This window comes from Schistocerca piceifrons, chromosome 8 (assembly GCF_021461385.2).
Source record: "Schistocerca piceifrons isolate TAMUIC-IGC-003096 chromosome 8, iqSchPice1.1, whole genome shotgun sequence".
Classification (NCBI taxonomy): domain Eukaryota; kingdom Metazoa; phylum Arthropoda; class Insecta; order Orthoptera; family Acrididae; genus Schistocerca; species Schistocerca piceifrons.
This window is the reverse complement of record NC_060145.1, coordinates 456,458,007-456,473,934: the sequence shown is the minus strand read 5'-3', so window position 1 is coordinate 456,473,934 and position 15,928 is coordinate 456,458,007. Positions and strand designations below refer to the sequence as shown.

The 15,928-nt window shown below is 42.3% G+C and overlaps 1 protein-coding gene across 2 annotated transcripts in view; it reads right to left on the bottom strand.

The window, feature by feature from the left end:
- LOC124711252 (glycogen [starch] synthase) overlaps window positions 1-15,232 on the bottom strand; it is a 128,803-nt gene extending 113,571 nt beyond the window's left edge. For both annotated transcript variants that reach the window (XR_007005448.1, XM_047241222.1), the window contains exons 1-3: window positions 15,010-15,232; window positions 14,183-14,341; window positions 465-649 (exon numbers count right to left, since the gene is read on the bottom strand). Coding sequence is in view for 1 of the 2 variants with exons in the window: in XM_047241222.1 (XP_047097178.1) it covers window positions 465-649; window positions 14,183-14,321 (324 nt within the window). In the remaining variant the exon portion in view is untranslated. The remainder of the gene's footprint in view (window positions 1-464; window positions 650-14,182; window positions 14,342-15,009) is intronic.
- Window positions 15,233-15,928: the final 696 nt, after the last annotated feature.

Sequence of the window (15,928 nt, the reverse complement as noted above, 5' to 3'; positions counted from 1 at the left end):
AAAATATGCATTTTATGATGTTAAAAAAAGCTGTCACTTTGTAAATAAATTAAAGCACAAAATTAGTATTTCCATTTATACAGCTGACAAGTGCTTAAGTTTGAAATTAATACTATAAAAATGTGTTTATGGTAGTATTAATATAGGAGTATTTTACAATACATACTTTTGTTCTGAATAACAAAATGAAAATTCTGTAAAATAATTAAGTGTGTACTTTAGTTCTACTCTAGTACTTGTGCTGCTTACAATAATATCATTTAACTGCCAAATATTACATGCATCCAGAATGTCAAGTCTACACTTTTTACAGTCCAAAACAAAAGGAAAAGTTACTGAATTATAATATTGACATGTCCGAAAACTTTGCATCCAAACAATATAATTGTACTGACACGATGAATTACAGCTCTTCAGGTTATACAGTAAGAGCTTAAAAAGATAGTTTATCAGAGTATCAGTACCTTGAATCCCATATCACGCATTTTGTTGACAGCAATACTGAGTGGGCTGGTGACTGGGAATTCTGCCTCCTCCACTTCTGTGCGGGCACAGTGCTCTTTATAGGGACCTAACATAACATACTGGTCACCCATCTCCTCCGTTGAGACATACGCTTTTGATCGCAAAACAGTGTAGATGCCACCCACTGAAAAACAAAACAACAGATGTTTGCTCTTTTATCAAACTCCTCAATGCTGAACACAATAGCAATCGATAATTATGTGATGCTTGCTGTGAACTACATAGTTTAAAATACAGGGTGATTCAAAAAGAATACCACAACTTTAGGAATTTAAAACTCTGCAACGACAAAAGGCAGAGCTAAGCACTATCTGTCGGCGAATTAAGGGAGCTATAAAATTTCATTTAGTTGTACATTTGTTCGCCATTTCAGCCAATAAAGTTTTTGGTCCCTTTTTCTTCGAAGGTGCTACTGTAACTGGACTACGGTATCTGGAGATGTTAGAGAATTGGCTGTTCCCTCAGCTCGAACAAGAAGCACAACAATTCATATTTCAGCAGGATGGAGCGCCACCACATTGGCACTTATCTGTCCATAACTACCTGAACATCAACTACCCGAGGCGATGGATCAGCCGCCAGGCAGCCCGTGACAGAGCACTTCATCACTGGCCTCCAAGAAGCCCTGATCTTACCCCCTGCGATTTTTTCTTATGGGGGTATGTTAGGGATATGGTGTTTCGGCCACCTCTCCCAGCCACCATTGGTGATTTGAAAGGAGCAATAACAGCAGCTATCCAAACTGTTACGCCTGATATGCTACAGAGAGTGTGGAATGAGTTGGAGTATCGGGTTGATATTGCTCGTGTGTCTGGAGGGGGCCATATTGAACATCTCTGAACTTGTTTTTGAGTGAAAAAAAAAACCTTTTTAAATACTCTTTGTAATGATGTATAACAGAAGGTTATATTATGTTTCTTTCATTAAATACACATTTTTAAAGTTGTGGTATTCTTTTTGAATCACCCTGTATACACACTTATCTAAACTGTCTGTCTCCAACATTTCAACACATAATTGAAATACGAGAGGCCTGAAGTTGTAACCAAGAAAATGTCATTTACAAACAATATGTACTACCATGATTAACTACCAACAAAAGCTGCTTTTTAACTGGAATAAAGCAGACCCAACAGCAATATAAAATACTTAGAAGTATTCTGGCAGCTGTCTGTTTAATAAATATTCTGAAGCATTCTTCCCCTATGAGGCAATGCCTGTGCAAATTCCTACAAATTACAGCCTGACAATGTATAACATTTCTGATAAGTGGGAAAAATATATCTAAAAATAAAGATGCTGTTACTTACCAAACGTGTATATATATATATATATATATATATATATATATATATATATATATATATATATATATATATCAATATAATGGAAGGAAACATTCCACGTGGGAAAAATTATATATAAAAACAAAGATGAGGTGACTTACCGAACAAAAACGCTGGCAGGTCGATAGACACACAAACAAACACAAACATACACACAAAATTCAAGCTTTCGCAACAAATTGTTGCCTCATCAGGAAAGAGGGAAGGAGAGGGGAAGACGAAAGGAAGTGGGTTTTAAAGGAGAGGGTAAGGAGTCATTCCAATCCCGGGAGCGGAAAGACTTACCTTAGGGGGAAAAAAGGACAGGTATACACTCGCACACACGCACATATCCATCCACACATACAGACACAAGCAGACATATTTAAAGACCAGTCTTTAAATATGTCTGCTTGTGTCTGTATGTGTGGATGGATATGTGCGTGTGTGCGAGTGTATACCTGTCCTTTTTTCCCCCTAAGGTAAGTCTTTCCGCTCCCGGGATTGGAATGACTCCTTACCCTCTCCTTTAAAACCCACTTCCTTTCGTCTTCCCCTCTCCTTCCCTCTTTCCTGATGAGGCAACAATTTGTTGCGAAAGCTTGAATTTTGTGTGTATGTTTGTGTTTGTTTGTGTGTCTATCGACCTGCCAGCGTTTTTGTTCGGTAAGTCACCTCATCTTTGTTTTTATATATATATATATATATATATATATATATATATATATATATATGTGTGTGTGTGTGTGTGTGTGTGTGTGTGTGTGTGTGTGTGTGTGTGTGTGTTTTATTGTCTCCTAGTCTCCTATCAACATACCAACACTTTCATTTGGCAAGTAACAGCATCTTTATTTTTAGATATATTTTTCCCACGTGGAATGTTTCCCTCTATTATACTCATTTCTGATAAGTGTATAGATAAAAATGTACTTATCAAGTGGTGTCAGAACACACACACATAAAAGACTGTTGTAATTGGCAAGCTTTCAGAGCCAGTGGCTCCTTCAGGCAGAAAGGTTAAACGAGAAGAAAGAAGGGTGAAGGAAAAGGACTGGAGAGGTCTAGGAAAAGGCGTAGATTTCGGGTAAGTCTCCCAGAACTACGGATCAGAGACTTACCATATGGGATGAGAAGGAAAGACTGATTGTTGGGGATTGCCTCAACAGTCTTATGTGTGCGTTATGCTGCTACTTTTGTGTTTAGATTTTTTATCCAATGAAATAATTTTGTTAATAACTGGTTGTTTTTGTTGTTATTTCTGATAAGTGAACCCATATATAAACACAAAGGTTTCTGTATTTTGACCCTCATCTTTTTTGGGCACCAAATTTTAAATTTCTGTGGCTATTTTGGCAATATTATCAACTTTTTTTGTATTACAGATCTGGTTACAATAGTAGATGAATCCAGTAAAATGATGTATATACCCAAGGACAAACAAGATATATCTTTACTAGCATTATGTATTTTTTTTCTATTGAAGCTGTAACTATGTATGATGTATGGTTACCACTTTTAGCTTCCACATGCGATTATGTAGGTTGTTTATGTGACAGGTTTCAGACTATTAAATCTACACTGCAACTTGTGGGCTACTCTGGCAGGTATTGACACCAGTTAACTATCAAATGTAAAGAAACTGCTATACATTACAAACAAATAAAAACACTTTAATCACTTTGCACTTGCAGTCCTGTCAGCAAATCAATGCAGTGATAGAGATTTCTAACATTCTTCACTAACTTCCGATTGAAACAACACTACAGCACTAACTTCTGGTGCAACACAGCTGAGATCATACAGTTTATTCCACAGAAGTATGCAGTAAGAATACTGTGTACGGTGATAATAGAAAGTCTCTAATAAGCCTCTTCAATAACCTGGGAATCTTAAACTTATGTGCTGACAAGTTTACTCTCTGCCTTATCTTATTAATCACAAAATACCATCAATTTAGAATCAACTCTGAATTTAAAAAAAAAAAAAAAGATAATTTCCAAATAGACTGTGTGGCCCCCCTCTGCTGTTCATAATGAAATTTTATATTGCAATGCAAATGTCTATATAACATGCTGCAGGTAAACCCAAGGCAGAAAATCCCAATATTAAAAATTGCAGTAAAAGAGTACCTTATTAACCACTACTATAATTTATCAGAAAATTTGAGCACATAAATGCAAATTATAGTTAACACTCTTGTTCTCGTTAAATACGCCTAACCATGTGAAGTAGACGTGTCATGTGCTCAAAGGAAGAGCACACTGTCTCCTCACTGTACCAGTACTGACCTCATTTTGTCTGAAACGCGGGAGTCTCATCACACGGCCCGGCCCCCAGCACCACAAGGAGACCCAACCACTGCATCACAATTGACAGCACTGGGGTCACACAGTAGTATCTGACATGTACATGCCAATCCCTGTACGATTGCTTGACGTGGGAGTCATTGGAAAGCACCCCTCAGGGTGCCGACTGTGATATTTCTGTGACCTGAAGTGCAGGTACTCACCTACAGGGGAGGACAGGGGTGAGGGCAACTATGATCCACCAAATGTAAGTATTTTAGTAAATGCATTTACAATTTTACATACGTATGCTGCCAATGACAAATCTGGCACAGTCTACAGGTAGAACCAACAAAGCTCAGCTGAGTAAGGAAAGGCAGAAATGAAGAGATCCTTCACTACGGCACAAAGTCTCCTTACTGCAATTGATCAGAATTGGGGAACCTGTGCGCCAAGTTATAGTTCTCATACAGTACTTTAACACTGTTGTGAACAAATAGCCAGTATTTTCTATAGCACAGTAAAAACCAATTTTTACGTTGAAACAGTAATTAAATCAAGAGCCTAAGCTGTTGACAGGTGTTGATGTACATCAACAGGGACAGTTGGAAATGTGTGCCCCGACCAGGACTCGAACCCAGGATCTCCTGCTTACATGGGAGATGCTCTATCCATCTGAGCCACCGAGGGCACAGAGGATAGTGTGACTGCTGGGATTTATCCCTTGCACGCTCCCCATGAGACCCACATTCCCAATATTCCCACATTCCCCACATTTGTAGTGCCCCTGCACATTACACTCATTACTCGCGGCATACAATCTTACAGAGTCCCATAAGAGTTCGGGCAATGTATGTGCATCCAGCACAGAAGGAGGTCAATGGCTGGTTAGCCTTAACTATATGAAGATGGAATCTGTTCTTTCAGACAGACCTAGAAGGTCCTTCTGTTGGGATGTAGTCACAGAAAGGGGACATCTGAATTAGTTCAGAGCTCCTTAGGCAGTGGATACCAGGTAACTAATACTTTTAAGTCAAGTGCAGTGGCTCAGTTATGGTACCTGTGGTTTAGGCTCTCTGGGAAAAGATTTTGGTAAATAATATAATTTAGTAGTTTTTGGGGATGCCTGGTACAGTTTTGGACTGCAACCTCAACCACACAAAGATGACACTGAGCACATCAGTGGAACTGCTCCTCTCACAAATATGAAGGTTGCTCCACTGTGAGCAATACAATAAGCCTTGGATGAAGGGGGAAAAAAATAATTAATTATTCTGTGTAAAGAAAACTTACATTAAAGTGACACATTCCACATCATTACAAAATGTCGTATTCATGATCTACGGAACAAGGATTAATGTAATGTAAACACAAAGATTCACGAGTCAATAGACTGTGGTGATCACACACAGGTATGATTGACATCTCACTCTTCACGTGGCATGGTCTACATCTTAATCAACAAAAAATGTAAAATAAAGTCCCTGGCAATATACCTCAGTGGATATTGCACTGAACATCTGTTTGAATGCTGAATTTCAGTAACAAACTTGGAAACATACGAGATAGCATGTGTGAATACAGACTTTCGTGGTATATACTAGTGATCAAAAGCTAATTGATTTCAAGCCAGGTGACAGTATTCAGATACTGTGATGCCATTGTACCATCACAGTGCCACCAAACTGGAAATCCGAGAGATTTTGATCAAAAGAAAATAGCAGTTCTGATAGTTCATGGCCCCACCACCATGGAAATATTCTAAATTCCACTAACCAGTCAGATCAGGTATTTAGTGAAAAAAGTTCTTTTCCATCACGACAATGCACCAGCACACACCTCAGCAGCTGTGGTCGCAAAATTAATGGAAGTAAGATTCCAACTCATTTCACATCCCCCATATTCTCCAGACTTTGCTCCCTCAGACTGCTGTTTGTTCCCAAATTTGAAGAAATGGCTGGCACGACAAAGATTTTATTCAAACAAGGAGGTGATTGCAGCAACTAATAGCTATTTTGCAGACTTGGACAATTCCTATTATTCAGAAGGGATCAACAAATTAGAACAGGACTGGATGAAGTGTATAAGTCTAAAAGGAGACTATGTCGAAAAATAAAAAAGGTTTACCCCAAACACGTAAGTAGTTTCTATTTTTGCACGGACTTTTCAAACGCCCCTCGTAAGTGAATGTGTGTGAAGATTTCAATATAGATGTCATCTCAGATAGCTCTGATCGAGGGCACCTGGAGCTACTGATGCCCATATTTTGGTTCACCCCAACATTAACATTCACAACAAGAATGGAAAAGCATAGCACAACAGTGATTGCTAATTTCTTTCCAGATCCATATGTCTTTAATGAAAAAGATGTCAGCTCCATAATAAGCAGTTTATCTGGTCATGAAGGTCAAATTAGTTGGCTGGTTGGTTGGTTGGTTTGTTTCAAAGAGGGGGCAGATAGGTTGGGTTATTTGGGGGAGGAGACGAGACAACGAGGTCATCCGTCTCATGGGATTAGGGAAGGAAGTCGGCTGTGTCCTTTCAAAGGAACCTTCCCAGCATTTGCCTGGAGCGATTTATGGAAATCATGGAAAACCTAAATCAGGATGGCCAGATGCGGGTTGAACCCTCATCCTCTCAAATGAGAGTCCAGTGTGCTAACCACTCTCCCACCTCACTTGAAGAGGGGGAGAGACTAAACTGCTATGTCATCAGTCCCTCATTCCAATTAAAATAATTCCATGAGGGTGGGAGTAAAATAACTGAGACATACAAAACACAGCTGGAAGAAAGGAGAGAACCACAAGAATGACAAAGGCAACAAACACTACAAATGGACAAATGCAGACAAGAAAACCACAGACACCCAAGAAACATGTAGAAGAGATCAAAATAAGAGAGCAGATTACCATGGCTGACAGACCATGAGAATAGAAAGGAGAAGCCAGCCACTCTGCAACACATTAAAATCTTCAGTAGGGTAGAGGACACAAAGGGATGAAAGAAATGCGCTAAAACTTAGATCAAATGATAAAACCCACCCTCAGGAATAAAACATAAAACTAAAGCTGCTGTTGAGGCATTGTCACCCAACACCAAAGGTAGGGTGCTGGGAAAGTTAAAAGTCCACCGCAGAGAGGCTAAAACTGGGCAGTCCAGCAAGAGGTGGACAACCATCATTTGTGAGCTACAGCGACACCGAATTGGGTCCTCGCAACGGAGGAGGTAACCATGCATTAGCCACATAGGGCCAATGCAAACCTAGCAGAGGGCAACTGATTCCCTGAGAGAGGACCGCTTGGAAGACTTCCACACATTCGTAGTCTCCGTAATAACATGCAGATTGTTGTGCATACTGTTATGCCATTCTGTCTCCCAAGGCCGAAAATCCATGTGGCATAAGACAGGACGCAGGTCAGTTTCGGAGATTCCAATCTCCAGAAGTGGTTTCCGTGTAGCCTGTTTGGCCAGCCTGTCGGCCAGTTTGTTGCCTGGGATTCCGACGCGTCCTGGAGTCCACACAAACACCACCAAATGATGGGACCTGTTGTGTACATAGTTCCGCGTAGTCAGCGTGTACATAACTTTCCCACTAGAGCACGCCCCGCTAAGCACAACAGCGCAGGCGCAGCACTCGTCCGTCTCTGCACTATGAGATGGCGCTGCCTTAGAGACGGACCAAATTCTGCTTCTGCCGATACGCATATTAATGTGTAACGCAGCCAATGAGATTGCTGCTAACGTAGAACCTTTTGCTCCTCTCGGATCACACTCGTGCAGCGATACCTGAACGCGCGAGGTATTATAACGAGTGTACAGACCTCCGATTAGTCAGTCTGCATTTATCTGCACCTGTCTGTACCAGTCTACATTAGTCTGTACCAGTCTATAATCAATTTTCAGTCTGCGCCTAATAAGATTACCATATTCCTGTACATAGCCATGAAGATAAATGTATAGTCACTTTGTCAAGTATCCGAGATATGTGAGAATAAGACTGACATACCAAGAGCAAAGGAACTTCAGATTGTCAATTGTAAATGGCATCCAGAATCAAGTTAAATAAGGTTTATGCTTGTTATTATTTTAATAAATGTGTGTGAAAATTAATCAAGTTCTGTTTAAAGTTGGTAACCATCAATCTGCTACTCTAAGCGTGCAAGTGGCATTTCTATCATCTGACCTAACGGCAGAAGATAAACACACCACGATAAGACCACAAGACATATTGCTGACACTCGCCTGCTTCGTTAGAGCAACGAGTCAAATAATCTGATGGTGTGTGTACCGAAGGTCTTACAGTACGCACACCACAGGACCATTCCAGGACACAGATGGACTCCTGAATGGACACTATCAAAGGATGGCGAGGGTAGCACTGGCCGATAGCTTGTAGGCTGCTCAAGGAGTCAGTACACAGAAGAAATGACTCGCCATGGCATAAGCGGATGTGCTCAAGACCATGAGATATGGCCACCAGCACTGAAGTGAAAACACTGCAGCCATCTGGCAAGGAGTGCTGTTCAATATGTCCTCCATGAAAACCCACAAAGCCTTCGTGACCATCAGCCATCAACCCGTCGGTGTAAAACACTTCATGGCCCTGGTACATGTCGAGAATCGAGAGAAAGTGATAATGGAGAGCTGCAGGGTTAACGGAGGCCTTAGGGCCATGCTAAAGATCCAGAAGAATCTGCAGCCCATGTGTACACCATTGAGGCGTACGTGAATGGACCTCAAGGAGAGGTGGTAAGGGAAGGACTCCAGCCCAGACAGAAAGGACTGAATGCGAACCACAATCGGAAGCCCTGACCCGGGCTACCGATACGGGAAATGAACTGCCATGTTTGGGAAAAGGAGAGTGTAATTCGGATGTACAGGAGAACTACTAACTTGAGCAACATAACTGGCCAGCAGTTGTGCACACCTAACGTTCAATGGAGGGTCTCCGGCCTCCACCATGACACTGGTACCGGAACTGGTCTAAAAGCTCCCGTCACTACATGAATACCACAGTGGTGCACTGGGTCAAGTAAACCCAACACTAAGGGCACCGCTGAACCATAAACCAGACTCCCATGATCAAGGCAGGATTGAACAACAGCTCTGTAGAGCTGCAGCAGTGTAGAGCAATCTGCACCCCAGTTGGTATTGCTCAGGCAGCAGAAGGCACTGAGATGCTGCCAGCACTTCCGCTTAAGCTGATGAAGGTGAGGTAGCATCGAAAACCAGTCCTAAGAAACAACTTGCCTCCACTACAGTGAGTGGATCATCATTAAGGTAAAGTTCTCGTTCTGGATGAACGGTGCTACGTTCACAGAAATGCGCGACACACGGCTTCACAGCTGAAAACTAGAAGCCGTGCGCTAGAGCCCATGACTGCACCTTGTGAATGGCTCCCTGCAGTTGCCGCTCAGCAACACCAGTACTGGTAGAGCAGTACGAAATGCAGAAGTCATTCGCATTCAGAGAAGGTGAGACTGAAGGCTCTACAGCTGCTGCTAGACCGTTAATAGCCACTAAAAATATAGACACACTCAATATGGAGCCCTGTGGAACACCATTCTCGTGAATACGGGAGGAAGTATGGGAGGCACCAACTTAGACATGGGAAGTATGGAGCGACAAAGTTTTGGATAAAAATAGGGATTGGGCCGTGGAGAAATAACTCATATAATGTGGCAATGATACGATGTCACCAGGTGGTGACACATGCCTTACGTAAGTCAAAAAAGATGGCAACCAGATGTTGGCATCTGGAAAAAGCTGTTCAGATGGCAAACTCATGGGACAGAAGATTATCAGTGGTAGAGTGACCCTGGCAGAAGCCACCCTGACATGTAGCCAGTAGGCCACATGACTCCAGGACCAAACACAACTGCTGACACATCATACATTCCAGCACCTTACAAAGAAAGTAGGTGAGGCTGATGGGTCGGTAACTAACCACATCAAGCGGGTTATGACTGGATTTGAGCACCAGAATGATGGTGCTCTCCCGCCATTGCGATGGAAAGACACCATCGCACCAGATCCAGCTGAAGATGATGAGATGTCACTTGTAGTCAGATGAGAGATGTTTAATCATGTGACTGTGGATCCAATCTGGCCCAGAAGCTGTGACGGGGCAATGTGCAAGGGCGCTGAGGAGCTCCCACTCTGTAAATGGGGCGTTATAGGGTTCACTGTGCCATGTGGTGAATGAGAGGACTTCCCTTTCCATCTACCATTTGAGGGTGCGAAAGGCTGGTGTGTAGTTCTTGGACACCGAGGCTCGAGCATAGTGCTCAGCAAAGTGATCAGCAATCGTGTGTGCGTTGGTAGATAATACGCCATTGATGTTAATGCCAGGGACACCTGTTGGGGTCTGGTACCCAAAAACACGTCTGATCTTCATCCAGACTTGGGAAGGTGACGTATGGCACCCAATGGTCGACACATAGCCCTCCCAACATGCCTGTTTCCATCTTTCTACAAGCTGGCCACAGAGCCGCTTAAAGGCTATTAGGTGCTCCAGGGATGGGTGCGACTTATGTCACTGTAGAGCTCACCAACACTCTTTAATTGCCTCAGCGACTCCTGGTGACCACCAAGGGACCGTCTTTTGCCTGGGCACCCTAAAGAACGAGGGATCTGGTTTTCTGACACAGAAACAATCGTTGAAGTGATCTGCTCAACGACAACATCAGTGGCACCATGTGGGGGGGATTCTGAGGCAACAGCAGAGGTGAAGGCTTCCTAATCTGCCTTGTTTAAAGCCCATCTGGGTAGGCGTCTGTGGGCACGATGCTGGGGGAGTGACAGGAAGATGGGAAAGTGGTCACTACCGCACAGGTCGTCATGTGTTCTCCAGTCGATAGATGGGAGAAGGCCAAGACTGCAAACCAAGAGATCAATGGCCGAACATGTGCCACACTAAAATGTATGGGGGCACCTGTATTTAAGAGGCAGAGGTCGAATTGTGACAGTAAATTTTCGACATCCCCACCTCAGCCAGTAAGCATGGCACCACCCCACAAGGGGTTATGGGCATTAAAATATAGTCGCAACAGTTCCAGTAATATCACTTATAGCCATGGATGGCAGGGGTCCACACTGCCGGGAACCAGGTTTCCTGGAAGGCAATGTAGAAAGCAAGGTGTAAAGCTTAACAGCTGCTGTAGCTCAGCCAGGTGGTGGAAAAAACCGCCGCAATTCCTCTGGAGGATTACATGAGTGTGATACTGGGAAGGCATGAAACAATGAGGCAGTCTACGCCTCAGTGTCACCTGCTGCCACCACACGCCACAATCTCCACCCCACATGGTTCCAACAAAGCACAGAACCCACAAAGGGTCAGTGAGTGAGTATCAGTAAAATAAGATTCCTGGAGAATGACACAAGCTGTGGAGTGAAAGGAAATAAGGGCTTTCAACTCCAGAAGGTGATGGAATTATTCCCTATAATTCCATCGAATAAGCTCAGAATGTGGAACCACATTGGAGGAAAACAGGCCAATGCTGGACACACCACTGGGTAACTACCCATCATCAAGGAGGACAGGGCGATGTTGACAAACGAGAGCTCAGGGTAATGTTGAGAGGGTGAAGTCAGCATCTCCAGGGGGATCAAAGAGACACTGTCCCAAGAATTATGTTTTTTCTCCTACTCCTCTTACACAGGGGTAGCAGGGTAGGGCTCGGAGAGGGAGCAGTCTTCAGCTATATCAGACTGAAGAGAGTAGGAGACTTTGGGGTACATACACTATGGATCCTGCTGTGACTCGTGGCAGCGGGTCTCTGGGCGGGGGGACGCCAGGGGGAGGGGACCCAGGACAGCGCACCATCACCAGCAAGCAGATACTTCCCCAGCCAGGTAGGGGGGAGTGGCACCCAGAGGGGAGGGCATGGGAACCACAGCAGGGGGAGATGGGATTGGAATAACAAGCTGGGGAAAACAAAAATGACTTGAGACTTCATTGGTGATAGGACATACAGTCTCATGTCACACTGATAAACCAAAACCTTCACTTCCTTTGGTAGGTCTCACCCCCCCCCCCCTCTCCCCCCAAATGCCAAAATAAAAGTGCCAGTACCGATGTGATTGTGGTTTCTTGTTACATGCCAGACAGAGATCAAATAAGTTACCACTACAGTACATAACTCCAGTCTGTATTGTGAACAAGTCTTCATAAAAATTATTATCTGTGTTTATATTTGTAACATCAATTTTAACAGAAATGAAGTATATTTCTGAAACTGATTTAACAAGAATGTATGGACACTAACAAGGTAGTCCTGTACAACACTAAATAATTATCTGAGAACAAATAATTATCTGAGAACAAATAGTAACTGTCTAAACTGTAATAGCCTTCATCCATTGCTTGATTGAGCACCAGCCCCTCACATGGTCTGAGTAAACCAATGATGTCATTTATCATAACTGCAAAAGGTCACCTCCAATACAAAGAAAACATAATTTACACTAACTTTATATTCTTCTGTAAGTAAAAATGCAAATGTTCAGGCATTGTGTGAAAACTTCATAAGCAATTACTTGTCACAGAGGCAGATGAGCGAGTTTAAAATCTTTCTGCAGTGCAAAATTTTCTAAGATGGGAATAGTTTGGCGGCAGTTCCCTGTACAATTGTGCGACAAGAACCCATGACAAAAGTCATTATGTTTATTGTTAATGAGCCTGTATTCTTAGATCATGTAGGCAACTGTTATTCTTTCATTAGTATTGGAGTGTTTATGTGTGTATTAAAATGACTCAATAACTATTATGAAAAACTGTATTCTAACAGAGGTATGAGGGTAGCATGTAATTGATGGGGTCTGGCAAGCATTGACTTCTGTACTGTATTCTTGAATGTAATTATTTAACTAACTTCCCCTGCAGTAAGTTCCAAGAAACTTATGAAATGACTCTCCAAAATCTATTTCTCCTCTCATAACTAAATGTTTGTACTCTCATTTCTTTTAGGCCTGGGCAGCACTTACTGCATCATCGAGTAATGTAAATTCAATGAATGGCTATTTAAAATTTATTTTGAGTCTTTATTTATTTATTTATTTCTTGAACTTTGTTGCATTCTGCAAGTTGGTTCCTAAACTCTTAAACTAAGAAAATTAAGAATATTCTCTGAGTCCTCCAGTCACTCACTCAGACAAAACTGCTTATTCTTCTGGGAGGTTAAAAAAATATCTTCAGAAGCAGCATTTGGACAGAATACTACAAAAGACACCCATCAATGTAATGGCATTTCAGCTGGGTTAGGGTTACTACTCACACCCCCTCCCCTAGCATGCCAGCAAAAATTATACACATTGAAATCATTCCCAAAGCAGTTATAACGGGGGCAGATGTCATTAAGCTTTAAATTTTCATGCAAAGGAGTCAAGAACAAAAAGTTACATAACCAGCAAAATATGGCCTTGGCATTTAGCCCACTGGTCATGCCATATTAAAACAAGGTCACTGAGACACTGCCAGAGAAAAACAAGACCAACAAAAATAGTTGGTGGTGTTCACCAGTTACACACAGTGTAATGATGTGTACAGAAAACACCTCCCATTTAACAGTGATGGCAGTTTCTTAACATAAATGTAACAACTAGGACCAGCAATTAGGAATTAAAGATTATGGTTAATGGTAACAGTATGATAAAGTAACAGGAAATGTGTGTGAACAAGACTATGAGTACAACTGATGTGAATCTGGGCTATGGGCAAAACACTAAAGTTTTAACAACAGGCCTACATTTCACAAACTTTTCTACTACATGACCATTTCACATTCTAAGCTCATGTTCTAGTGACAAAATAGATACTAAAGCCACAATTTAAATCATGTACAATAAAAGTTTGAGAGACCTTGTGCAAGTGTGTTCCCTTATAGAGTAACACAGTACATTTTTTGTTAGGGATTTTAATAGAGGAATGATGACAATCGAGGAGGATGAGGGGGCTTACATATTCACTTGTTTGGCATTAGAATTCTATTTCACATGAATAAAAAACATCATAATAGAAACAATACATTTTAGAAATTGAATATGTACCTTTGTTTGCCACTTCCCATGCTGTTTCAAATGTCCACCGATTCTCGAGGGCTGCGGAGTGGCCTCTGTCCAGGAAAGACAGAAGTTGGTTTTGACTTTCTACACGATAAAACCGTCGAGACGCCCGTTCCTTTGACATGGTGATCTGTTATACCCCGCCTGTGAAGAAAAAAAAGCTGTACCGGTATACCATTTATGGTCAGGCATGCAATGTCAACCAGTAAACATTCTAGTCACCACATGCTGTTAACACTGTATCCAAAGCTACCCTGCACATTGCTTGCAAACAATTCCAGTTTACCGTACAACTCCCTTCGCCGCCTTCCTCTCCATCATACCTGTTGCAAACAATTGTACACGAAAATCAGAAAACTGTTCATGAATGGATGTTTCAACTCTCTTCATTCGGCAAATAACAGATTTGTCTGATGCAGAGTAACCATTTGAAATGCATTCTTTCACGATCTCGACATCAACACATAGCCTATATTTAAGCTGTGTAAAAATACCGGCGAGTGCAAGTGAGTAGAACATGGGCAAATTACTGCACGTACACATCCTGTTGGGGGGGGGGGGGGGGGGGGCGGCAATACGTATCAGCATACAGCTGACAAAATGTTTTTAATACAACACGTTTAATATGTGTGATCAGTGGTGCACGAATACACTCTCGCCAAAGTGTAGTAAAACCAACCGGCTTTGGCCACGAAGCCCACAGTAATGGGCAGACCTCCCTTAAACAACACGCGCAGATTCGTGAAATACAACAATCTCACAGAAGAAGTAACAACACGTTTTCACTACCACGGCTTTTCTTTTTACCTTACCTGCAAAACAAGTCGTATTTCAGCCCAACTGTACGTCGGCGTGCGCTTGAACAGTCATAAATTACGTGGCTGCTGGGCCGTTACCGAAATGATTCGCAAATGATCACGCAACTTAAATTTCTACGCCGACGCACAGTACCATGAGGTTACCGCACCACAAAGTTCGTCTGAAGGTCACATGGGCCACAACAACAAACCCGCTCCGGACGTCGTATGAGTTAGACAGATCTTGGTTCTCCCATACCCCTGCAGAGGACTCTGTTACTCGCGCATCTCGGGACAGCGGCAAAGAGGTGGCCTCAAATCGCATTTCGGGACGGATCGCTATTCTCAGTGCTACAAAGTGCGTGGTATTGGCTACTTTTCATTGGACCAAATGTTAGGTTTTCCTTTCGTTCAGTTGCTTACTAGCTTCTGTGTGAGTGTCTGAGTATAATCTTATTTTCACTTGATTTGTTACACATAGCGTGACATAAACTTATTTTTTTAGGCTGCTTCCGTGACTTTAAATTATAGATTAATAAACACGGCGTAATCACTAAATATTAACTTACCAATTACAATGCGTTTCGGAGGTTTTGCTCCATCAGCAGATAACGATTTTTTTGCGTCACAGACGAATGGCCCAGACTTGTTATGTCGAAACGTGTTAGTCAACACAGAAAAAAATCTGTATGCAAACCTTTAGCTGTCCGCATGAATTGGAAGTCGCTCAAAACCACGATAAACCGCATGGTACCGCATTTGAAACTGCCTGGTGTACAGCCCTGGATCCTCTCTCGCCGCATTCTCGCATTGCTTCCATCGCTTTTGGGATACGTCCGATGGTTCGCCGACTGAAAGCGGTCGAAAAATATTTTATCTGTCACTTCCGTTCCAAACTGGTAAGAAGTCAAAACAAATCGACTTAGTTCCATAG